At 42.9% G+C, this 25,105-nt stretch overlaps 2 protein-coding genes across 4 annotated transcripts; one reads left to right on the top strand and one right to left on the bottom strand.

Annotated features, from left to right (window-relative positions):
• Nucleotides 1–7,198: 7,198 nt before the first annotated feature.
• On the top strand, nt 7,199–14,360 carry tmem185 (transmembrane protein 185; the record flags this gene model as incomplete). 3 transcript variants are annotated; one of them, XM_079216248.1, is made up of 7 exons in its annotated part: nt 7,199–7,236; nt 8,254–8,430; nt 9,304–9,511; nt 9,806–9,889; nt 10,759–10,935; nt 11,796–11,919; nt 13,363–14,360. In XM_079216248.1, 7 exons carry the CDS (start codon nt 7,199–7,201, stop codon nt 13,611–13,613), a joined length of 1,059 nt encoding a protein of 352 aa, XP_079072374.1. In that variant the 3' UTR covers nt 13,614–14,360. The 3 variants fall into 3 exon arrangements, with proteins under 3 accessions (XP_079072374.1, XP_079072373.1, XP_079072375.1); XM_079216247.1 differs by having other exon boundaries at nt 10,699–10,935; XM_079216249.1 differs by lacking the exon at nt 8,254–8,430.
• Nucleotides 14,361–15,695: 1,335 nt separating this feature from the next.
• mus81 (MUS81 structure-specific endonuclease subunit) lies at nt 15,696–23,287 on the bottom strand (the record flags this gene model as incomplete). The annotated part of the gene is made up of 16 exons (XM_079215982.1): nt 15,696–16,115; nt 16,472–16,555; nt 17,128–17,231; nt 17,543–17,695; nt 17,955–18,050; nt 18,461–18,580; nt 18,685–18,797; nt 19,630–19,757; nt 19,839–19,991; nt 20,075–20,287; nt 20,938–21,026; nt 21,117–21,197; nt 21,285–21,416; nt 22,107–22,192; nt 22,371–22,500; nt 23,147–23,287. The coding sequence occupies 16 exons, from the start codon at nt 23,285–23,287 to the stop codon at nt 16,049–16,051; spliced, it is 1,890 nt and encodes a 629-aa protein (XP_079072108.1). The 3' UTR covers nt 15,696–16,048.
• Between the last annotated feature and the right edge of the window lie 1,818 nt (nt 23,288–25,105).

Below are 25,105 nucleotides of genomic sequence, written 5' to 3'. Positions count from 1 at the left end.
GACGAAGAAGAAACCCGCTCCCACAGGTGATGAAGAGGGGCGTATGATTCCAGCGGCGACCGAGTCCGTGATGTACCTCTCCATGGACTCACGTTCTGGCCGGGAGAGATTATATAACCGGCTCGAGGGAAGTGGAGCGCCCGGGATCAGGTCAATGGCACAATCGTATGGACGATGAGGGGGAAGTGAAAGAGCCCGCTCCTTGCTGAACGCCTCTCCCAAATCCACATACTCCTGAGGCACTGCGACGAGGCCAGGACCGGTGTCAGACTTGCTGGGGGGAGTAACCTGACGGGGCAGCGCAGATCTGAGGCAGCGAGAATGACAAGCAGAACTCCAGCCGGTGATCCTACCTCCAGCCCAATCAATCTGAGGATTATGCTCCTTGAGCCAGGGAAGTCCCAGAACCAAGGGTGTCTGGGGGGACGGAAACGCATAGAACCGGGTATTCTGACTGTGATTGCCAGACACGTGCAGGGAAATTGGCTGAGTCCAGTGTGTTATCTCCGCCAGTGAACTGCCATCCAATGCGCTCACCAGCAGAGTGCGCTCTAGCGCCTTCACAGGAATTCCTTGACTCCTAATAAAGTCAGTGTCCAAAAAGTTCTGTTCAGCCCCGGAATCAATGAGGGCTGACAGGTGCACAGGCCCTGATGACAGCCTCAGGGTGGCAGGAAACAATGACCGAGACTCAGAATGGGGAATTCTCCTTGACCCACTCGCCAGCACCCCCACTCCTACTGACGAGCTCTCTCTTTTGGCCGAGCGGAGCACACGGCCATGCGGTGTCCCGACTCCCCGCAGTACAGGCAGCTTCCTGTGCGGAGGCGTCTCTCTCTTTCCTCCTGAGAGATGAATCCGCCCGAGCTGCATCGGCTCCGGTTCCAACGGGCGAGGGGCCGAGGAAGGGGAGCGGGCGCGCGCGTGGCCGTACCGTCCGTCTACGGCTGTCCATCCTGACTGTGAGAGCGATGAGCTCCTCTAAGGAATCCGGTTCGTCCCGGACAGCCAGTTCATCTCTCAGAAGCTCCGACAGACTGCAGCGGTATATTCCCTTCAGCGCCTCACTCCCCCATCCCGACTCCGCCGCCAGAATCTGGAAATCCACGGAGTATTCTGCTGCGCTGGTGGACCCCTGGCGGAGACTGAGCAGGCGCTGTACAACGTCCCGGGTGTACACCGGGTGGTCGAATACGCTCTCGAAAGCCTCCTTGAAGCGCTCGTAGGAGACCCGAGTAGAGCGTCTGTGGAGCCACGCCTCAGCCCAGACCAGCGCCTTACCACGTAGCAAACCCACCGTATATGCCACCTTCGCATTGTCCGAGGCGTACGTGCGGGGCTGCTGGGTGAAAACAAACCGACACTGGAGCATGAACCCTCGGGACTCCCCAGACGCTCCACCATAAGGCGCAGGAGAGGGAACAAAGGACTCACAGGTGCAGGCGGACTCCTCGTCCTCCGGGGCCAGTTCCGCGGCGGCGGGGCGGCGCAACGAGAGGTTGTGCAACATGCCTCCGATCTCCTCCATCTGGGACCCGATGGTACGCTGGGAGTTCAGTAAGTCCTGCAACACCTGCTGGTGTTGGCCGAGGAGAGCGCCCTGCGAGGCAACCGCCCCCTGCAGCTGATCTGCAGCAAGCGATGCTGCTGCGGTGGCTGGGTCCGTCATCTTTGGTCGGGTTGTTCTGTTAGAAGGGGTGTGGTGTTGAGGACCCAAATGCACAGACGCAGCAGTTCAAGTTCCAAGGGCGGACTTTATTGCGACAAAACAAAACACAACAAATAGACAAACAAATACTAACGGTAATGTCCAGCGAACACCGGAGATCCACCTCCCCTGCTCCAGAGTCGGGAGGGCAACTCAACCACTCTTGTGAAGGCTGCTCTTGAAGCACGGCGGACGGATTACGCTCCAGAGTCGGGAGGGCAACTCAACCGCTCTTGTGATCCACTCTCACCTGAAGAAGCAAACCAGACTGGAACTGGAACAACCCGACAAATGAGCCAGGTACGCAGTGGTCCCTAAATCACCTGCCGGTGATCAAGGCAATGCACAACAGCTGGGATGAAGGAGAGGGGCGTGGCAGTGGGCGGAAACCGGGGGTGGAGACTTATGAGCAGACAGGGAATCCAACAGTCACCTTTTGACTCTTGGAAACCGTGATTGTGACAATTTGCAGACCAAAGTATTGATCAATTGATCGCGAACGCTTGCTGCTGTTTAGCAAAATAGTTGGATCTGGAAACTGGTTCTGACCTTCTGAGCAGTTTATACCTCCACTGGAGATGTTTTAACGGGTTATTCATTCCTCAGGTCAGTCTCAGGTGGTCGGTTCTCTTCAGCCGATTGTCGCCGCTCCGGGTGACGACGTGGTTCTGCCGTGTCATGTGGAGCCGCCGCTCAACATTGAGGGACTGACGGTGGAGTGGTCGAGGCCCGACCTCCAGCCGGACCCCAGCGATCGCCTGAGCCGGGTCGAGTACGTGCATCTTCGCCGGGACAACCACGAGGTCCCGGACATGAAGATCTCGTCGTTCCTCAGGAGGACGACGCTGTTCTTAGACGGCCTGAGACGAGGCGACATATCGCTGAAGATCACCAACGTGACGCTGGCGGATGAGGGGAGGTTCCGATGTTTCGTCCCGAAGCTGAAGAGCCGAAAGCGGTCTTCAGTCGTTCGCCTGGTCGTCGGTGAGTTAATCTGGTAAAATGTCGTTCGTGATCCAGATTAAAGTTGCAACAAAAAGACTCATTTTATTGTCTGAAGTAAAGTTGTTTCACTACACCAACATTTTGTCTTGTCAAGACCGTAAAAGTCGGGTTACAAGCCGCTACTACCTTCGGTGGGTGTCCCCGCTAGTTCCCCACTGTAGCCAGCTAGCGCTGCTGCTAGTTCCCTGCTAACTTACGCTAGCTCTCGCTAGTTCCCCGACAACCACCAAAGGTAGCGGGACCAACCTCGGCTCGACGCTCAACGCGGGCAGAGGGGACGTAGGCAGTAGCAGCAGCAGCAGCGCTAGCTAGCAGCAGCAGGGAGCTAGCAGCAGAGGGAGCTAGCAGCAGCAAGGAGCTAGCAGCAGCAAGGAGCTAGCAGCAGCGCTAGCTTGCTACAGCAGGGACACCCACCGACGGTAGTAGCGGCTTGTAACCCGGCTTTTACGGTACCTGGAAAAACATTTAAAAACACGTTTTTTCTACAAAAGTCCAGCAACACGTATCGCTACACGCAGAAAGTCTTTTCAAAATAAACGTCCATCTTCACAGGATACAATGTAGCTAAGTTGAGGCAACAAAACTATTTGGTCAATTTGAGAATAAGATCGGGGTTTGAGTTCAAATAACCGCTGAAGGACCCGCCCACCCAGCTTCATTATGACATGGATGACATAGAAATCGGTTTCATGGTACATTTACGAATACTTCACGTATCTTGTCAACAACTCACTACGTTGCTTTCGCCCCATAAGAAACCACTATGGTCTCCTTTAAAATATTATCATGACAAATTTTCTGTTTTTCCAGCAATAAAATCTGAAAACTGGACGACGGAGATGCCACTGCGACCCAGAAGTCCCCAGACCCCTGATCTGAAGGGAGAGGCGGATGTTAAAGGTGAGGCAAAATTCTTAAAATGGCCACTTTTCAATCTTATCAGCAGAAGAATTTGTTTTGGGTTTTGTTTCTTTCTGCATCCCTGTTTGGCAGAGAGGTTTCATGTTTCACGTATCAGTTAAAAGACATTTTTTTTTAGTTACTGCCATTACCTGTCTTTTAAAGGAGTTTTCATTGTTCATGGCGGAGTCCGCCATAAACCATGAGCGCTGGATTCAAATTGCCTTAACGCACAGAGGAAACGATGCATGCATCATATCTAACGTAACTTTATCTCATTGATATTTCATTTCTCTTTACTTCACACACAAAAGTGTTCAACAGACAAAACATGAGGCAGATTTAGTTGTGGACCAGTCACAGTATTTGACATTAAGAATTAATCAAAAGTGCCTCTCCCAAACAAGATGATATTTTTCAGCATTTTGGGGTTCAACACAGGAATCTTATGGATTATAACTTTATAATGTCAGTGCTTTGACACTGAATCACAATCATTGTTATTAGTTCTCACCGTCTTTGTTTGTGTTCTTGTCAGGTGTTGTTTCCGGTCGGAGCAGACTGTCCCTTGTTGTGATCCCCTGCATCTTCCTCGTGATCCTGGGTTCTGGAGTCACAACCTGTTTATTACGAAAGTGGCAGAAACAGGAAGTACGTCTTTTTTAAGTTTTGAATATATACTGTTTTTCCTAATGGTCGATAAATACAAACAAAACACCCAATTTCTTCCTGTTTGTGAATAATTGGAAACTAATTGTCTCTCCTGCTTTTAAAGGTAACTGTTGTCTAGGCGCCTTGCTTAAGGGGAACATCGGTAGACGGGCCTGCTTATCTCACGTGGACGTTTTCAAATTAGTCTGAGGATTCAAACCAGCAACCAGACGTGGACACACTGGACCTGCAGGAGGGAGGTTTTGTGATGTGGAAGGAAGCAAATCTCCACCGGAGAAGTTCATTTGCAGGCAGAAATATTTGCATCTGCCGAGCCCGGACCGAAACGGGGATTTCGTTGACATTTTATCTCCAAATAGCTTTGCATGAGACTTTCAGTTGGAGGTGGACACAAAGGTGCATTACATCACTATTTACATATATTTGCAATGGAAGTGAACTCATTTGGATGCCTTGAACTTCGCAGACAAAAGTCCTTTGGGTCCTGAATGCACACCTGGTTATCATTATATCACCTTATTCTGACGTTTAAATGCATTTGGACAGCTGTGAAGAGATGCAGGTCACTGAAAAGGTGTTTCATTCAGAAAAGATCTGTTTTTAGTGTATGTATATTTATTTATTTATTAAATCAGAATGATTTAGAAAAGGATAGCGTCTTTAGTGGATCATTTTGACAGGTATTTCTGTTTGAATTACTGACTGGAGATTTAGGTTATTTGTGTTGACTGAACACATGCATACACTACAGACATATTACACATAAAACCAGCTACCGATACTGATCGCATGACCGATTGTAGTCAAAGTACGACTTTTTTTTATAGGTTTGAGGCCACGGTGGGAGGCAAAAGAGTTGAATTGACTTTTATATTTAAGAAATTGTTTGTACGGTGAAGTTAAGGTGTTCTCTGTTCCCTTACTCACCTCTCTTGTTTTGTTTTATTCTAATTGATATATGTGTTCTTTATGTTTAAATTGAAGGGGATATAACGTGCACTCCACTGTTTTGGTCATGACAAATAGATGAGTGTCGGAGTTCTTCTGAAGGTCACCGATCTCTTAACTGTTGTTCTATTGTTGTTGTCGTGTTTTATTTATTATTCAATGTTCCAATGAAAGCTGGTCTTTTTTTTGGTTATGCATTGTTCTAGTTGTGCTCACACACATTTAAGTACCTGATGTTATATTTGCACTTTCAGTCATTTTGTACGTCTTCTGTTTTTGTAGTTGTACATGCTGTGCAGAAATTATTGTGTGTTTACGTCATTTATGTGCTGTGTTTCTATGCTACAGTAAAGGAAAATGCATTCATCACCAGCTGCCTTATCTCTTATCTGTCTTTTACAGTGTTTGAGTTTCCATGTAATCTACCTCGTATTCTCAACTGCTATGGTTTGTACAGGTAAAAGCCAGTGAATTAGAATATTTTGAAAAACTTGATTTATTTCAGTAATTGCATTCAAAAGGTGTAACTTGTACATTATATTTATTCATTGCACACAGACTGATGCATTCAAATGTTTATTTCATTTAATTTTGATGATTTGAAGTGGCAACAAATGAAAATCCAAAATTCCGTGTGTCACAAAATTAGAATATTACTTAAGGCTGATACAAAAAAAGGGATTTTTAGAAATGTTGGCCAACTGAAAAGTATGAAAATGAAAAATATGAGCATGTACAATACTCAATACTTGGTTGGAGCTCCTTTTGCCTCAATTACTGCGTTAATGCGGCGTGGCATGGAGTCCATGAGTTTCTGGCACTGCTCAGGTGTTATGAGAGCCTAGGTTGCTCTGATAGTGGCCTTCAACTCTTCTGCGTTTTTGGGTCTGGCATTCTGCATCTTCCTTTTCACAATACCCCACAGATTTTCTATGGGGCTAAGGTCAGGGGAGTTGGCTGGCCAATTTAGAACAGAAATACCATGGTCCGTAAACCAGGCACGGGTAGATTTTGCGCTGTGTGCAGGCGCCAAGTCCTGTTGGAACTTGAAATCTCCATCTCCAAAGAGCAGGTCAGCAGCAGGAAGCATGAAGTGCTCTAAAACTTGCTGGTATACGGCTGCGTTGACCCTGGATCTCAGGAAACAGAGTGGACCGACACCAGCAGATGACATGGCACCCCAAACCATCACTGATGGTGGAAACTTTACACTAGACTTCAGGCAACGTGGATCCTGTGCCTCTCCTGTCCTCCTCCAGACTCTGGGAGGCACAGGATCCACGTTGCCTGAAGTCTAGTGTAAAGCAGATTCATGGATAAAAATAGCAGCTGTTGGGTTGGACTTTCGACTTGAAAGTGCATAACAAACAGATAATTAAACAATAAAAATGTGATAAAGACATAAAATCACAGTTTTGAGTGTTGTGATTGAGTGTGAATGAAATGTGTATATATATATATATATATATATATATATATATATATATATATATATATACATATATACATATATATATATATATATATATATATATATATATAATTGTATTTATTTATATCGAATTAATTATCTGATTTAATTGATAAGAATTTAGGATAGGAATATATAAGCATTATGCTCCTGGCTCTGCTTATTGTATTGTAATGATTGACTGAATAAAACATATGCTTATCGATCCCTATTGTTGAATATTGGAAAACCTGGAGGCGGTACAGCGCCACCATCGCCGTTTGCCAACCGCCAATAAACACAGACGAAGAAACATGAGAAAAAGAAGTAGAAGAAGAAGAATCGCAGTCACGTGACTTCCGGCGGTTAAAAACACAACAAAATGAGCCGTAATGAAGCCGAACAGAGAAGCTCAGCTAACGCCGAAATTAACATGTGTAGCATTCAAGTTTGGCGGTGAATTACTGAACGACACTGTGAACTAATGTTGGCTCGTCCACCAGATATCCGACACCATGAATTTAAGAGGACTCTTTCAGGACTTCAACCCCAGGTACGTCACTTTGACAAAAACAAAACCTGTTGAAACGTGTATTTTAACACGCGTGGAATTGTTTCCACGTTGCGTATCACGCGAACAGACGAGGTATACGTGGCGTCTGTTTTAAAATCCAGTGCAGCTAAAGCGATAAGAAAGTATCGGACAAAAACGAGGCCTCGCTAGGTACAAGCTAGCTAGCTAACTAGGTTAGCTGTGACGTAGTCGCTTGACGTTGTACGTCACTTTGACGTCGTACGTCCAGTAATCCTGCTGAATTTGCCAGAATGAGACTTTAAAGGCCTTAAAAGCACCAGTTTTAGAATACAATAAAAGGTAAAAAAAAAAAAAATAACGAGTAAGACAATGCTAATTATTCAAATTAAAACATTACAATTTCTAAAAATATTGGACAGGAAATTGAGTTATCGTACAGATCCAGTCCTTCTAAAGTCAATATTCAAACCTTTTCATCTATTTAATCTAAGTTTCATATTCTTAAATACAGCCAAAGATACTTGTATAATTTTTTTATTTAATGGTATTTCTCCTATCGCCATCACCCTTTGACATTTAACTTTTTATATTCTACTTTTTTTTCATATTTGGACTCTGATTAAAACAAGTTTCAGTTTGCATGCTTCCCTATGTGAGAAAATTGTCATTGCACTTGTGCACGCTCTCCACATATCCCGTCTTCTCTGATAGATAATTATATACTTTATTCATCCCCAGGGGGAAATTTGTTTGTGGCAAATATTGAGTTTGGGAAATACTCAATATATACAATAATACTCTGCATTGTATTTGAATTACTTAATACTCCAATGCTTGAACAAAACGTCCTAACGTAAGGCACTCATGAGATTGTTTGAGATGTATCTCTGTGTTTGTTTTGTAAAGATTTGCCTCCTGTTGCTGCCTTTTTGGCCAGGTCCTCATTGTAAATGAGAACTGGTTCTCAATTGACTTACCTGGTTAAATATAAATCTCACGAGGGCACACCTGCCGAACGTGTTTCTCTCGTTGCAGTAAGTTCCTGATCTACTCGTGTCTGCTGCTCTTCTCCGTGCTGCTGTCCCTGCGGCTGGATGGAGTCATCCAGTGGAGCTACTGGGCCGTGTTCACCCCGATATGGTTGTGGAAGCTGTTGGTCATCATCGGGGCCTCCGTCGGCACGGGGGTCTGGGCACACAACCCCCAGTACAGGTAGACGCTCTCACACATGTGGCTTAGTGGTCAGCAGACTGGTATTAATGGGTTCACTGGGTTGTCTGTGATTATGGCTGCAAATAGTCCAACTCATTAAATTGTTTGTTTAGGCTCACATTAGTGCAGAGCCATTATGATAAAACATCAGTCATTATTTTGAGAATCTGCCGGGTTCACAGTATATCACAGAATTAGTTTTTTTTGCTTTATATGCTTTATTTCAGTGGTTCTCAACCTTTTTTTCAGCCAAGGTACCCCCTAACCAGCGCAAAATCATTTTTGGTTGAAAAAAGATGTAATACACAGCGCTGTGCCATCAGTGTCTGATTTACTATATACATACAGTTTATGAACATATACTTATATTTGATTGAATACTTATTATATAACAATTTCTGAAGAATTTGAGTGGATGGTAATTTTAAATGGGTTTAAAAAAAAACTTACCCCCCAAAGCAGACCCCCATTTGAGAACCACTGGTTTATTTGATAAGAGGACAGGTGCACAATAATAAAAACATTTCTGTAACTGTACCAGAGTTATTCAAGAGGCTATTTTTCATCTGTAGTCCTGAGAGGCAGATGTTACAAAACAAGCCTAAAAACAGAAATGAGTAAATAAAATATTGACGCTTTACAATGCGAGCACAAGCAATAGTGAGATTATTAAAATATATCATATCATCGTATAGGAGACATTGTTAAGTACTAACAAGACAACACAGAGGCTCACAAATTCATAGAAGGATTACATAGAATGTAAAAAATTATACATTTTAATTGCTGGAGGGTTTTCTTGGCGCCACAACATTCTACATTCCTAAGTGTGGGTCTGGAGGAGCCTCCTGACGGTGTGGTTCCTCCTCGTAGGGCTGAAGGGGAGACGTGTGTGGAGTTCAAAGCCATGCTGATCGCTGTGGGGCTGCACGTCCTGCTGCTGATGTTCGAGGTGTTGGTGTGCGACCGCGTGGCGAGAGGGAACTACTTCTGGCTCCTCGTCTTCATGCCGCTCTTCTTCGTGTCGCCCGTCTCCGTCGCGGCGTGCGTCTGGGGGTTCAGACACGACCGCTCCCTCGAGGTGAGGCGCCGAGACCCGAGTGGGAAACTAATACAAAATCACACTTATTCATATATATATGAGATATAGCGCTTTTCTAAACACTCAAAGACGCTTATGCAGCTGTTATTTGAGTTTGTCCTTGTTGGGAGTCGGGTTGAGCGACTTTTTTCTATTTTCAGTGTGTTACTATTTTTAGTGGTTACTCCAGGTCACTGCCTTTTTTTTACTTCAGAAAATATCAAAGTAAGAGACTTTATTCGAGGTGCTAATGAGTACAGTGCTGAACTTTTGCCTTTGCTCTTCCTCCCTCAGCTGGAGGTGTTGTGTTCAGTTAACATCCTCCAGTTCATCTTCATCGCTCTGAGGCTGGACCGGATCATCAACTGGCCCTGGCTGGTGAGACACTCCAACATGAAGGAGATCACAGATTACCATTTCCTCTTTGAATGAGATGATATCTCATGCTGTGAAAGACAAAGTACATTTACTCACGTGCTCTACTTAAATACTATTCTGCTATACTTTTTAAAACATTTTTGTTGTTACGTACCTTTTTTTTTATGTGTGTGTGTGTGTATATATATATATATATATATATATGAATAAATATTTCCCTTTTACATGATACATATATTTTATTATTATACCATATTATAATAATAATTATGCTGTGTCATTATATATTACTATAAGGTAATCGGTTGAAATCAGCCACACCTTTGCCAGCTGCCACATTTAAAATGACGCTTACATGTAATGCATCGCTATTTATAATGCAATCATATAATTATTTTTTGTTCTGAAATGGGCCATTCTTCATAATGAGTGTTTTACTTCTGTTACTTTTAAGTACATTTCTGAGTATTTCTACACATTGGCGTAATAATACTATTATGTATAAGACTACCATAAACCTATAATAATACTATATTACTATAATACCTTTTACGGAGTTCAGATTTAATATGATTCTGACTCGGTGGCACTGACTATACGTATTAAGAATAACTTTCACACACACACACACACACACACACACACACACACTCTCACTCTCTTCTCGCTGATGGTCTTGTTTACTGATTTCATATTGAGGCATCAGTGTCTCATTGAGAGTTTCATAAGCAGTTAAAAGCTCCTCACAGTGACGTGAAGTAAAACATCAGAGTACTACTTCACCATGAAAGTACTACCTGTGGTACTACATGAGAGTACGGCCTGTGGTACTACTGCCTCCATCTTTAATGGGACCGTGTGCGCTGCAGGTGGTGTGCGTCCCGCTGTGGATCCTGATGTCCTTCCTGTGCCTCGTGGTCCTCTACTACATCATCTGGTCCGTCCTCTTCCTCCGCTCCATCGACATCATCGCCGAGCAACGGAGGACCCACATCACCATGGCGATCAGTTGGATGACCATCGTCGTGCCGCTTCTCACCTTCGAGGCGAGTTTTCTCTTTTAAAGTTCATTACGTTCGCTGTATTTTAATTTGGTTTGTGTAACAAAAGTTATGATTCTACATCTTCATTTTCTCAAGCAGAAAGTACACCTTTTTTAAATTCAAGAACAAACATCAATTAACTCCAAACAGATCAATTAGATTATCAAAGTTATTGTGCTTGTATCACTAAATTAAATGGGAAAGTTGGATCTAAAGCAAATTTCTGGAACAATAAAATGAGCCTCTCCTGCCCTCTACTGGCCAAATGTTGTATGTTTTATTTTAAAATCAGTGTAAACTGCACTGGAAATGTTGAAAACCCAATGGCACAACAATTTATTTAAGGTTACTGAGTTAAAATAAAGACTAACTTTGTACGTTGTTGAGAAAGTTTAATACCAGTTTCCGGTTGCACTTTATAATAACGACACAATATTTATTTAGCATTAGTAAACACTTAATTCATCATTTATAAAGCATTATTCCAACATTAGTAACTCATTAGTATGCAATTCATAAACAGTTATTGTTTTATTCTTGATTGGGTTTTCATACTTTATAAATGATGGATTCCCCATTTTTAAATAATAAAATAATATATATTCCAAACAATTAAGTAATATATATTGTACGTTGGAACAATGCTTTATAAATTATAAATCGTTTACTCATCCTTTACTAATGCTAAATAGTGTGTAGTTATTATAAAGTGTTACCCAATTTCCTAAGCAATTTATATGCATTTACTTTGTGATTTAAAAAAAACTGATAATTTTTTAATCATCACCTTCTCAGGCAGTGATTCACAATACACGCACACAGCTTTGCACACACACGCCGTATAACCCCCCGTGTCTCCTCAGATCCTGCTGGTGCACAAGCTGGACGGCCACAACAGTCTGAGCTACGTGTGTGTGTTCGTGCCGCTGTGGCTCTCGCTGCTCACGCTCATGGCCACCACCTTCGGCCAGAAGGGCGGAAACCACTGTGAGTAAATCTTAGCATCAATATCAGCTCCAAAGAGTCTTTTCTCGCTGACGCAGCAGATGATGTTGAATTTACTGTCAGCTCAGAATATATACTTGTTATTTATACTAATTCTTCTATCATGCAGAAAGCTTTGTTTGTCAATTAACTAACTTAATCATTCATTATTTATGTTTATATAATAGTGAAAACACTACAATTTGCTTCAGAACAACCCGGCATATTCTGACAGCTGGTTTTGGCACACAAAAAAAGTCACCCTCTAATCTCTGTCCTCCTCTTCCTCTAGGGAGGAAAGTCACCCTCTAATCTCTGTCCTCTTCCTCTAGGGAGGAAAGTCACCCTCTAAACTGTCCTCCTCTTCCTCTAAGGAGGAAAGTCACCCTCTAAACTGTCCTCCTCTTCCTCTAAGGAGGAAAGTCACCCTCTAAACTCTGTCCTTTTCCTCTAGGGAGGAAAGTCATCCTCTAAACTCTGTCCTTTTCCTCTAGGGAGGAAAGTCACCCTCTAAACTCTGTCCTCCTCTTCCTCTAGGGAGGAAAGTCATCCTCTAAACTCTGTCGTCCTCTTCCTCTAGGGAGGAAAGTCACCCTCTAATCTGTCCTCTTCCTCCAGGGAGGAAAGTCACCCTCTAAACTGTCCTCCTCTTCCTCTAGGGAGGAAAGTCACCCTCTAAACTCTGTCCTCCTCTTCCTCTAGGGAGGAAAGTCATCCTCTAATCTCTGTCGTCCTCTTCCTCTAGGGAGGAAAGTCACCCTCTAATCTGTCCTCTTCCTCCAGGGAGGAAAGTCACCCTCTAATCTCTGTCCTCCTCTTCCTCTAGGGAGGAAAGTCACCCTCTAAACTCTGTCCTCCTCTTCCTCTAGGGAGGAAAGTCACCCTCTAAACTGTCCTCCTCTTCCTCTAGGGAGGAAAGTCACCCTCTAATCTCTGTCCTCCTCTTCCTCTAGGGAGGAAAGTCACCCTCTAAACTCTGTCCTCCTCTTCCTCTAGGGAGGAAAGTCACCCTCTAAACTCTGTCCTCCTCTTCCTCTAGGGAGGAAAGTCACCCTCTAATCTCTGTCCTCCTCTTCCTCTAGGGAGGAAAGTCACCCTCTAATCTCTGTCCTCCTCTTCCTCTAGGGAGGAAAGTCACCCTCTAAACTCTGTCCTCCTCTTCCTCTAGGGTGGAAAGTCACCCTCTAAACTGTCTTCCTCTTCCTCTAGGGAGGAAAGTCACCCTCTAAACTGTCCTCTTCCTCTAGGGAGGAAAGTCACCCTCTAAACTGTCCTCCTCTTCCTCTAGGGTGGAAAGTCACCCTCTAAACTGTCCTCTTCCTCTAGGGAGGAAAGTCACCCTCTAAACTGTCCTCCTCTTCCTCTAGGGTGGAAAGTCACCCTCTAAACTGTCCTCTTCCTCTAGGGAGGAAAGTCACCCTCTAAACTGTCCTCCTCTTCCTCTAGGGTGGTTCGGCATCCGTAAGGACTTCTGCCACTTCTTGCTGGAGCTCCTCCCCTTCCTCCGGGAGTACGGCAACGTGTCCTACGACCTCCAGCGCAGCGAGGACCCCGAGGCGGTCGAGGATACGCCCGTTCCCGAGCCGCCGCCGAAGATCGCCCCCATGTTCCACAAGAAGACCGGCGTGGTGATCACACAGAGCCCCGGGAAATACTTCGTCCCGCCCCCTAAACTCTGCATCGACATGCCCGACTAAAAGTCTGCCCAAACCGCTGAGGACACTCGTTGGGTTTTCCCCCTCACCTAAGCGCTGCATCACCATGGCTGTCTAGAGGGACACGTTGGAGTAAAGAATCATCAATGGATCCTCGTGTCGGCTGTTTTTCCTAAAGTAAAGACCGCCCTGCCTATCTTTGTCGTGGATATTTTTGCTTACGATGGATTTATTTTGGGGGGGAAACCTGACCACAAGTGTCTCCGATTCACTTGGATTAAAATATTTAGGTTGACACGACTGCTGAGACAAATCAGAAGAGCTGGATCTGCGTGGACTTGAATATTTGACTCGAGAATTTTGATTCAGTCACACTTCAAACTGAAAGCAACGGTGCGGTCGTCATGATGGGGACCATTGGAGCGACTCAAACTCGGGAACAATGAACTCTTAATTGCTCCCGTGGGGTTAAAGATTGTATTTGATCTTTTCCAGATATGTGTTAGTTCAACACTTGCGTTCCCATTTGTGCACTGAACGAATATTCGGTCTCCGCTCATACCGACTGTGACGCGAACCCTTGATTCCAGTTTGAGATGTAGCGACAAAAAAAACGCAGTTCTTATGTGTAAAATGCATTTTAAAAAGTGCAGCCAGGAAGGCTCTTCACAGCCGGTATGGAGGAGGAATATCTACGAAGCTTATTTCAATGTGCACATGCCATGCTAAGCTTGACACAATCCTTTGAGAGAGAGAGATGGAAATGGCACTTTGAATCTGTTCCTACATGAGTCCTGGTTAACCTGGCCGTTTTTTTTTGTATTCCTATTTTTTTTGTAAATAGAAGTTGTCGAGTTAGGGACCAGCGTGGAAAGTCTGAGGCAGCCTTGTAAAAAGAAACCAATGCAAACGATCATCCACTTCTTTTTTAATTAAACATGCCATCTGTGCTAAGAGTCAACCGATGAGATCAAGACATTAAGTCAAACCACAAGATAAGATTCTCAATATACTTTCCTTGTTAAGTGACTATCCAAACATTAAGTTTGAATAACAAATGCTGTACTCCCAAGTTCACGTACGTGCACTTTTAATGTGATTTAGTAGCTTTCACGTTAGCATAGCGTAGGAAATGTAACCGCTTTGCACCCTAAGCCGTGCATTCCCAAACTCTACACACATCGGCTTCACCTGGCGCATACAAAGAAATGCAAATACATTTTTATATCCAAATCTATCGAGTAGAGCATATAGCTGAGATCCCTGTAGGCGTGCACATTGCCGGATTACTCAACGCAAAAACATGTTATTGTTCTTTTCAAACACCCGATTGCTGGAGCGTCATCATGCTGTCTGTATGTTTTTCTACACGGCTTATTTGACATTAAATTGGCCTCACACTCCCTTGATGCTGCAAGTACAGCTGGTTTTCTCCTGATATCGCCACTGTTTAGTCTCTATTTATTTTAGAATTAAACTAAGGAAAAACAATCTACCCTTAAATCTGCATGTCGTCCTTTTTGTTGAATCAATTTAGAAAAGGTTTTCAACTTTAGCCAATTGCGTCAAATCAAATGAAAATATGTACATTCACTGCAGTTCTAAAATACACATTCTAGATACTTGTACTTTTCCTCTAATCCATTTCATGTGACTTCATACTTTAACTAAGTGTAATTTGCCATAAAATGTAAAAAGAAAAAAGGTCAAAGGCCATTGAATTGTCATTCTAAACTATGATGGGTTTACAACACAATACCTTATCATGGAGATGGACAAAGTCCTTCTGGAGGACGTTCCTGCTGCACTGGACTGGATCAGTTCCAGGTCTTCTGGGAGCTCAAAACAAACCTGAAACCAGCAGAAGTCACTGAAGGGCGGAGCTACACGATGGCCCTCAAGCCCAAATAAGGAAGTGACCACTGACCATCAGGAATGTCAGGAGGAAAACACCTTCAAACGTAGTTTCCCCAGTTAGTCTTCCAGCATTGCCACACTTATTTTAAATAGATATTAAACACTTTTATTTCTAGCCTCTCAGAATGGAGAACAATGCGTCTCATTTAAAGAACCGGTGTGTAGGCGGATTGTTTGGTACAGAAATGTAATATTTATTGTGTTCAGTCACATTTAATCATCTAAAATTACAATTGTTTCAGAACAAACAATTGTTGTGTTCTAGTCACTTTAGAATGAGCTCATTATTCGTTCTCTTCAGTCAGTCGTGTTTCTACAGGAGCCCAGAAGGGACAAACAGAACGCCGGCTCACGAGGCGGACTTTAAGGTTTCTAGGTGCCCTCTAAGGCCACCGTCGTTCTGACACATTGTTTTGATGCGGTATGAGGATACATTTGTGTAGTTCTTTATACAAATCATTGTACAGTAATGAAAATAGAGCAGCATCTTTGTATTTACGTCAACGTAGTAAATTCATTCTATTCAAGTAGCGTTAGTCTTTATAAATATCTGACAGCTTCTAGGACAGCGCTCCTGGAGTGCAGTACAGCTGGTAGACGGTTCTGCTCAGAGCCGGACCGAGGTTCCTGGAGCAAAGACAGAACATAAAGCATTAGCCATCGTATCGTCATTAGGTAATAACTTTATTTATATAAAGCAACTTTCAAAACAGTTCACAACGTGCTCCACAGACAAAGAAAACAATATCAATAAACAGGAAATAAAAGGCAAAAAAAAAAATGCATGCCGTGAAGACAATGAAGACCAAACCAACACAAAGAAGAGCAAAAAGACTAGAAAAACAAATAAATTAAACATAAAGAGAACAAAAGAACTGCATAAAAGGACATCACGTGAAAGCAATTCTATAAAAGTGTGTTTTAAGAAGTTACTTAAAAGTAGGTCATAGTTGTTGGACTCTGATACTTGAAGTTATACAAACCTTTTGAGCTTCCCGTACCGGATGCAGGAGAGGAGCTTCTCCTTCTGTGCTTCACCTGCACATCCATCATAGGCTGTGAGAAGACTGACGACGAGAGAAGAAAGATTAACACAAAAAGACATCGCTCAGTGGCTTTGGGTCACGACACTCTTTCATTTAGTTGTTTTCTTCCTCTTCCTGTTCTCATGGATGTGAAGAAAGTCCAGCATTTGTTGAGGAAACAAATGTATTTGTATTAAAATAAAAGTGAAAGTAGGCGCAACAATTCAGTTTTGTATTACACTTCTAATTTTAAGATTAAAGTCTTCTTCAATAAACTATTATAATGATAATTCTGAATTTTAAAAAAAAATGTGTTTACAACACGAAGCACAATCTGCACTTCAAAGTACGCGCTCATGTCGTGGATTATGTGGAAATATCGGTCGAGACGCAGGAACGTTACGTTCTCCTGAGTAAGTTCCTGGAACTTGATTTGCTCTTTCTGCCTCTACGACGTCGCCCTCTGCTGGCGCACTACCAGTTATTCATGCGTCAGTCTAAAGAGCTTCTTGGTGCTGCGTGAAATCATGAGTATGTCACCAGGGGAGGCAAACAAGGGAAATAATGAGTGGTATGTATGTATGTATGTATGTATGTATGTATATATAAAATACCTGTGTGGAGTGCTGTAGCGCTCCAGGATAGCAGCGGCCTTGTCTCCAGACAAACCGCTAACTTGCATCAACTGTCTGGCAAACACTTCTCTCACCGTCTGACACTAGAAGGGGAAAAGAGAACAGGGAGTCACAAACAATACAATATATTTATTTATTTAAGTATTTAAAAATGATATGTGTTTTTTTTTTAATATATATATTATTTATATATAAATAAAAATACTTTTTAAAAATATATATCAAAAATACTTAATATATACATATACACATCATTTTAAAATATTTGTTCATATATATACTTAAAGTATTTTCATATTTTTTAGTATTTTCTATATATATAAAAAAAGTATTTCTTCCTTGCAAATACAAAGTGAAAGTCTTAACAGGTGAATGGAAATCCACACACACACACCTTGTTTTTGATCGCCCCGTAGTTGAACTCTGCGAAGGAGATGAGGGAGCAGGAGGGCGTCCCTCTCTCTTCCTCTTCCTCCTCCTCATCATCATCATCATCTCTCGCTCCATCTCCCTCCAGCTCTCTGGAGCGACAGATCAGCGTACGGTTCTGAAACAGAAGCAACGTGAAGCACGCGTCACGTTGGAGAAAGAAAGTCTGTGCTTCCGGTTCAGCGTCACCACGGACATGTTTTACAAAGCAACGCTGGAGCAGTGGAATTAGCAAGCTAACATTAGCTAGTTATACATTTTTAATGTGCTATATAAATGATCTTGTACTTTCTAGTCTTGTCATAAATATAATGGCCTTACTGACACTGTAAAAGCAAGTGGTTTAAAACGTGTGTGTGTGTGTGTGTGTGTGTCACCTGATAGAGTTTAATCAGGTAGCGCGTCATGACGGTGAGGTAAGCCGCTGACTCCCTCACATCCTGGACTCTCTTCACAAAGAAGCCGTCAACTACCTGATGCACACAAACACACACAATGACTACAGCAGAAAAACACACACGTACACACACACACACACAAAATCACATCACCAAGTTGGTGTTCGCCAAGCTAATATTCGTGTGGTGGAAGATGACTTTAGCTTGACCAGTGTCGTCTAGAGCCCGACCCTTTCTGACATGTATGATGTCATCCAAAACAATGACAATTGTAGGAATTTTGCTAAAAATGACAGTAACAATGCAAACAACACCTCATTTTTTAACGATAGATATTGCAATAAATTAAATACTAATTATAAACAAACACAACAAATGAAAAATGTAGTTGAAAAATAACAGAAAATATTGTCTACAACGCAAATATATAATATACTGCAAATGTTTCCCACACACACACACACGAGGAGTGTGTGCTCACACACCTGAGTGTTGACGATGGCCTGCTGCAGCGTGGCCTCGGGTAAGCTCAGGTGGGCGGCGGCCGACCCGCACTCCTCCACCAGGTAGCAGGGCCGGCGAAGGCCACACCGCTTCAGTCGGAACTGACGAAGGGAGGAAATCAAGAGCGGCTCTTTTACTCACAGACTAACTTACTGATAAATTATTACAAAAAAAGTAGGAGAATTTGCGCCGCGCGGCCGCCGACCTTCTGCTCCCTGAAGCGTCCATCGATGATGCTCCCGCACAGGTCGTCCATCCTCTTCCTCTCGATGATGTAATCCAGGACCAGCTCCCGGCCCGTCGGGGCTCGCAGCTGGCCTGCAGGAGGAAGACAGGAAGGAGACGACGACGACGATGATGATGATGCTTTCTCATTGTACATCGATTTATACGGGCAACCTGGTGTGGTTTGTTTATTTCATTCGTTTGTTTTCTTGTATTCATTGTCTTTATGGTATGGTCCTTTTTGGTTTACCGGTATTGACGTTATGCATGACTCTGCTTTGCTTCTCTGTAGCGCACTTTGTAAAAAGGTGGTATATAAAGAAAGTTATTATTATGATGTGCAAATAACATCTGCTGAGTAAACGTTTGAGAACACCTTTTTTTAAACCAGAATGACGAGGTGCATCAACTCATTCTGTTGATCACTTTTCACGCCCAAATGTTTTTGTTTTTTTTGATATTTCTTATCTTCATTATTCCTCACTAGACTCTACGCACTGACGACCAAAACGACAAACTAAAAAGGTCAAAGCAGCAAAGTCTGAACCTGGTGTTTCTGCACATAAACACTGAGCTACACTGATATTATTATTATTATTAATAATACACTATCAGGAGAATTAGATTCCAGTATTGACTGAATAAGAGTCATGTGATAAAAATATTTCCAATAAGTCAAAATGTTTGTATGCTTCAACATGATCTGCTCCAATCGATGCGTGTTCACGATTATTTTTTCAAAAACATGTTGACTGCAGAAAAACGCACGCATGCACTTTGGAATGCACTTTGGACCAAGAGCAGGTCAATTAGATCTTAGTGTCCGTTTTATGTTTTGTAAATATAGGTTTTAAAAAGTTAAAGTTGCATCTAGTCACTCTAATTTCCTTCTACAGTTGCATCTTTCCGGGTGCGTCTGCGTTACCTGGAACTGGTGCCACCTTTTCTCGAGCGACCCACAGGAAGTCTCCAACGTTCAGCTTCCGGACATCGAAGGCCACTCCGTTCCTCTGCAGCTCTTTGACCAGCTCCTGCTTGCGTTGGCCGCTGCCGCTGCAGACGGACCCACGAGTCATTTTAATAAACAAGAGCGCGTCTTTGACTCACGCGGACGCATGCATGCAGCTCTCGTACCCGGTCGTCTCGATGAAGTCCACACAGAGGATGATGTCATAGGATCCGGGCGGAAGACACGGCGCGGTCGGCTTCCTGCTCGCCGGCTGTGAAGAACCCGACGCGTCGACCTCCCTCCTCTGGAGGGAAACGGCCGCCGGCCTCTCTGCAGCTCTGAAGACATGGTGAGGAGTGAGGACTCCTTTTGTTCCAGCAGGGATAAAGCTAAAGACGTCACGTATGTAAAGCACACTCACTGTATTCCGTCTTCTTCCTCCTCCTCATCACTCGCAGTGAGGTCCACAAGCCCAGAACCCCCGTCCTCTTCCTCCTTGTCCTTCTCTCCTTCACTCAGAGCCTCCTCTCTGTCGCCTTCAGGGCCGTCTTTACCGTCTTTACCGTCTTTACCGTCTTGTTCTACCGACTCCAGTCGCTCCGCCAAAGCCAGACCGTCTTCTGTCAGAGAATACCTGAGCGAGGGAAGAGAGTCAGTTACTAATAGCGTGAAAAACTGGACTCCACGTAGAGTTAGCTGTATGAAAAGTGAGAGTTGAACCATTATATTTATTTAACAGGTTGAATAAATAACAGTCTGGAACAAAAGTGTCTGTTTTCTCAGCGCATGTCTCCACTTCAAAGCGCTTTGAGTTGGTTAACGGAGTCAGAAGAGATGTCAGTCTGGTTTAAAAGGTAATGGACCTGGACTTTGAAGCGCTTCCACACTACTTGTCATTATTCACCCATTCACACACTGATGGGAGGAGCTACGGTTCCACCTGTCCATCAGGAGTCACTAACATTCACACACACATTCATACACCGTAGGCACAGCTACGGGACCAATTTGGGGTTAAATGTCTTCCTCAAGGACACATCGACATGGGCTAGCGAAGCCGGGGATCGAACCGCCGATCCTCTGATTGAAGGACGCCCCTTTACCCGGTAAAGTAGCCGACAAGACAGAAAGATGGACGCCGCTATCTCTAGAGCTATGCAGCTAGCATTGCTAAACATGAATAAAAAACTAAATTAAACAAAAATGAGACAAAATGGACACAGATGAACATCAACAGTGTGTTTTCCTGCACGAGTGTGTGTGTGTGTGTGTGTGTGTGTGTACCTTGCAGGGTTGTGGGTCTTTATGACGAAGCTCTTCTGAACCAGAGTGCTCACTGAAGACCAGGCCGTGTACTTGCTGCCGACGTCTGGCTGCAGACGGACGGAGAGGAAGAAGGACCCAGCGGTGAACGGGAGCAGAAAGGAGAACGGTGGATGTGCAACAAACTAGATTTCACTTACAACCGTGAACGACTTGTCACAGAGGAGCTGAGCCTCGGCTTGCAGCTCCATCTTAAACATGTAACCTTTGCTTCCCGGGATCTGCAGAGACGATACGATGGGATTTAAATGAGTGAGGTGACGTAACACTTGGAGGATATTTCAGCTACGTGTGACGGAGAGGTGGACCTGCGCCTGTCTGTAGAGCGTGAGCAGCACAGCGTAACCGCCAGACCTCTTCTGGGGCACGTAGTCCCTCTTCTTCCTCCCTCCTCCTCCTCTTCCTCCTTTTTCTTTCCCTTGGTCCCCCGCTGCATTCTTCTACAAGGAGAGATGAAACAAAGGAAAACGTAAGAGGTCACACCGAGTCACTGAAGTAAACTAGACGTGTTTCACCACGCAATCATTGTTCAGATCATTTTCACGTCTATTTCTGCTAAGAAAAAAAAAGTCAAAGCGCCGTATTTTTAGACTCTTTCTTCGTTTAAGATGCAAAAGTTTTCATCAGCTTTCATTTTCTTCAAAGTAGGATAGTCTCATTCTGGCAATGGTGAAAAAAACGTAATAAAACAACAGTAAATATGCGATTTATTTTTCTAAATATTAATTTTTTTAGATCCAGGTTGCCGAGCTATCCCGTTCAGTTTAGTCTCCTCACTCTGAATCAATCAGATCACATTGAGATTATGGAGCTGAAAGCTCATTTTCATTCTTAGCTGGATCCAATAAAAACATCCGATTACTTTCTTAAGATGTGTAAAAAAAAAAATGCAAATATTGGAAGAATCAAACAAAGAAAAACACACATTTAATTTCCTCTTATTAATTAAATAACACAGAATGATGCTACATTTACTGGTATTAGCAGGTATTTGGTAAAACAATATTGCACAGCCATGGAGAGTTTTACATTCAAGAACTAGACAAATTTCCAACAATTTTTCCATTTGGAAGTTTTATAATTGCTGTATATAATCACGTCTTTACACAGCGAGACAAACACACATTTACCTTTCTGGAGGGAGCCAGGCTGTTGTTGTCCTGCCCACCAGGAGGGGGCGCTGCTTCAGGGAGAGCGTGAATAGAAGCGTTCAGACCTGCAGAGAGGGAGAGAGGACAAAGACAGAGAGCTGGTGTCAACGGATAATTCAACACACTTTAAGACTACCTGGTCTTAAAACCTCAAAAAGAAAAATGTACTATAACATGAATGCTTACGACAAATTACATTGCGTGTGTTATTTTGTGACCGTTTCTGTTATACGGTCGTCTTACCGTTTTCTCTCCGGTACCGTTGGAGTTTCGCGTCCAGTATTTTACAGATGCCGTCTCCAAAGTTCTGGAGGATCTTTGCCTCTTTGGCGCTTTGAAGCGGTAATGGGTACTTATTCAAAGAGCTGATGGCCTGCAAAAAGACACAGAAAGGAAGGCGTTTTACATTGATTTCCTCTATATCTTTTCAATTCTACAATGTTTTTTTTAAATGGACTTAAAGGTTCCGTCATGTGTTCTGTATAAAATACGATGAACCGTTAAATACGCTGACTGTTAAACAATGATGTCGAAAACAAAATCAACCACACATGAAACTAGTGAGCATACAAACTAAAATGAGTCATCTCTTATTGAGGAAAATATCTAATGTTATGTAATCAGTCATGTAAAAACTAGGGTATTGTCTACATTGTTTTGGTATTATTATTAATTTGCTTGTAAATAAACTAATACATTACAACGTATTGTATGGATTAAGCTCCCAAGCAGTTTATAAAGTAGTTAAAACTAGCTCAATCTTTATTAGCTGCAACATTTAACACATTAATGCATCAAAACTCATGTATTTGTTCATGAAATGGAGCATTCAGCATGATGAATTTTGTATGTATATATTTCTAATAAGTACTAATAAGTAATCCTACACTGTGGTATTACTACTTATTCTTCATATTCTGACCTTAAAGATGTGAATACTTTCACACCTGACCCAACTGTCAGCAGACCGGAAGTGGACCACAACACAACACAGACCGGAAGTGGACCACAACACAGACCTTCTGGTACGTGTACTGGATCTTCAGCCCCTTCTCCTTCGCCTGGTCCCGCAGCTCGGTGAGCCACGTGATGAACAGCGGGTTCGGGCACGAGGGCAGGGCGCGTTTCCGACCCAAGCGGACCGGCTCCGACGCGGGCATCGCTTTGGGGTCGCCACTGCGTCCTGCAACGTCAGCTGACGCACGCGACACGTTAGACCCTAATTAGTGAGCAACAGGTGCTAATAATTATTGAAGTGTGTGTGTGTGTGTGTGTGTGTGTGTGTGTGTGTGTGTGTGTGTGTGTGTGTGTGTGTGTTTGTGAACGGGGCTCACCTTTAACTCGCGAGCTCGCAGTTGGATGCTGGCGCCTTGTATTTCAAAGACACAGCGCACTTCCTGGTTGGCGTCAGTCACGTGACCGGAAAAGAAGGCGGAGCCAGGCGCACGTTACTGACGACCGTTGTTATCAGTTTGCAGTAAATATATTAGTGTACATATACAGTACTGCACCGAAACTATTCACACAAATCATATACACAAAATACACAATATATAAGCAAACACTTCATTCAAAACTATGTAAAGTCTTCTTAAAAGTACTATTAGCTAGAGTATTTGGCATTTCCATTTTGAGCATGCTTTAAATATAGACTATCAACACAAATACAATATGTTTATTCCTCATGCTCATACTCACAATAGTGTTAGACGCGCTTATTTTTAATGAAGACAACGTGCACATTGTTACTGTATTGCTCTGCAAACAAAACACAGTTTGGTGTCATTTCAGTGTATTTATTCCTCCATAATTAGCCTCTAATGTTGTGCACACCAAAACGTGTATCCTATTCATCGTGTGCAAGCTCTGATTTCTTAGAGATCTAATTGGTTACAAGATGTTTTCACAGGTGCATTCTGGGAGCTGGTGATTGATCATTTAGTATTAAACAGCTTGAATGTGTTACATAAAGCAGACAATGTGCTGTGGTTTAGCTCACCTGGTTAATTATGTGTTATTGGTTTCAGTAATTGTGCCACAATTACCTGTTTTTTTCATTGTCTTGGCAGTTGCAAAAGAAAAGATTCAACAAAGGCTTTAAAAAGTCAAATTCCCTGCATGTGCAAATATATATGCTTCAATAACTGGCAAGATGACATCAAGCAGTAAATACAAACTTCACAAACACGTTGATGATATCTGAGACTTTGCAGTAGAGTTTGTTTACACTCGTTTACATGGAGAGTTATTCAGTTTTTCATTTTAATAGTTGTAGATTTCTGCAAAAGGATTGATTCATTTTATAATTACTGAGTCTTGAATGTGAACTATAGTCAGAATATCATTAGTTAAGCTTGTATGCAAATGTAAGTTATTGAATCATGTCGCCATTCCACTTATGCCATATCATCTCTATAGTATAGGATAAGCCTGGTATAGTATTTATTTCAATAAAAAATCCCAGAAAAATATTTAGAAAAATACGTTCTGACTTCCTTACTTTCCCTGGAGGCTTTTGTTGTAATTTTTCTAGTTGAATTATACAAAATGCAGAAAAATTCTTCCATAAAATACAGATTTTTAATAGTTTCCTTCCCATGTTTCTTATTTTATACTGCATTTAATATATATCTCTATTTATATTCATGTGCTTAATTGAATAATGCATGTACGATTATCATAATTAAATCAAACTGTATGGCGGAACAGTTGTATTGGATTGTACAGGTACCTAATAAAGTGGCCACTAAAGCGTATGGGACTTCCTTGGCCTCCTGAAAAGTGCCGACTCATCCACTTTGATTTAGCAACATCCAGGCCCAGTGCTGGTTTTGTGGCACATGAAGGTGTCGATTTTCTTCCCGACGACCACCGAGAAACAGTAGAAGAGAAGAACGCACAAAAAGAACAATTGTACTGTTAGTAAACCCACAGAGTTTGAACTAAATACCAAGCCTCCCAGGAGGGGAAGGGGGGGG

This window comes from Taurulus bubalis, assembly GCF_910589615.1.
Source record: "Taurulus bubalis genome assembly, chromosome: 3".
Lineage (NCBI taxonomy): Eukaryota > Metazoa > Chordata > Actinopteri > Perciformes > Cottidae > Taurulus > Taurulus bubalis.
The sequence above is the reverse complement of the archived record's forward strand: the minus strand, read 5'-3'. Positions and strand labels throughout refer to the sequence as shown.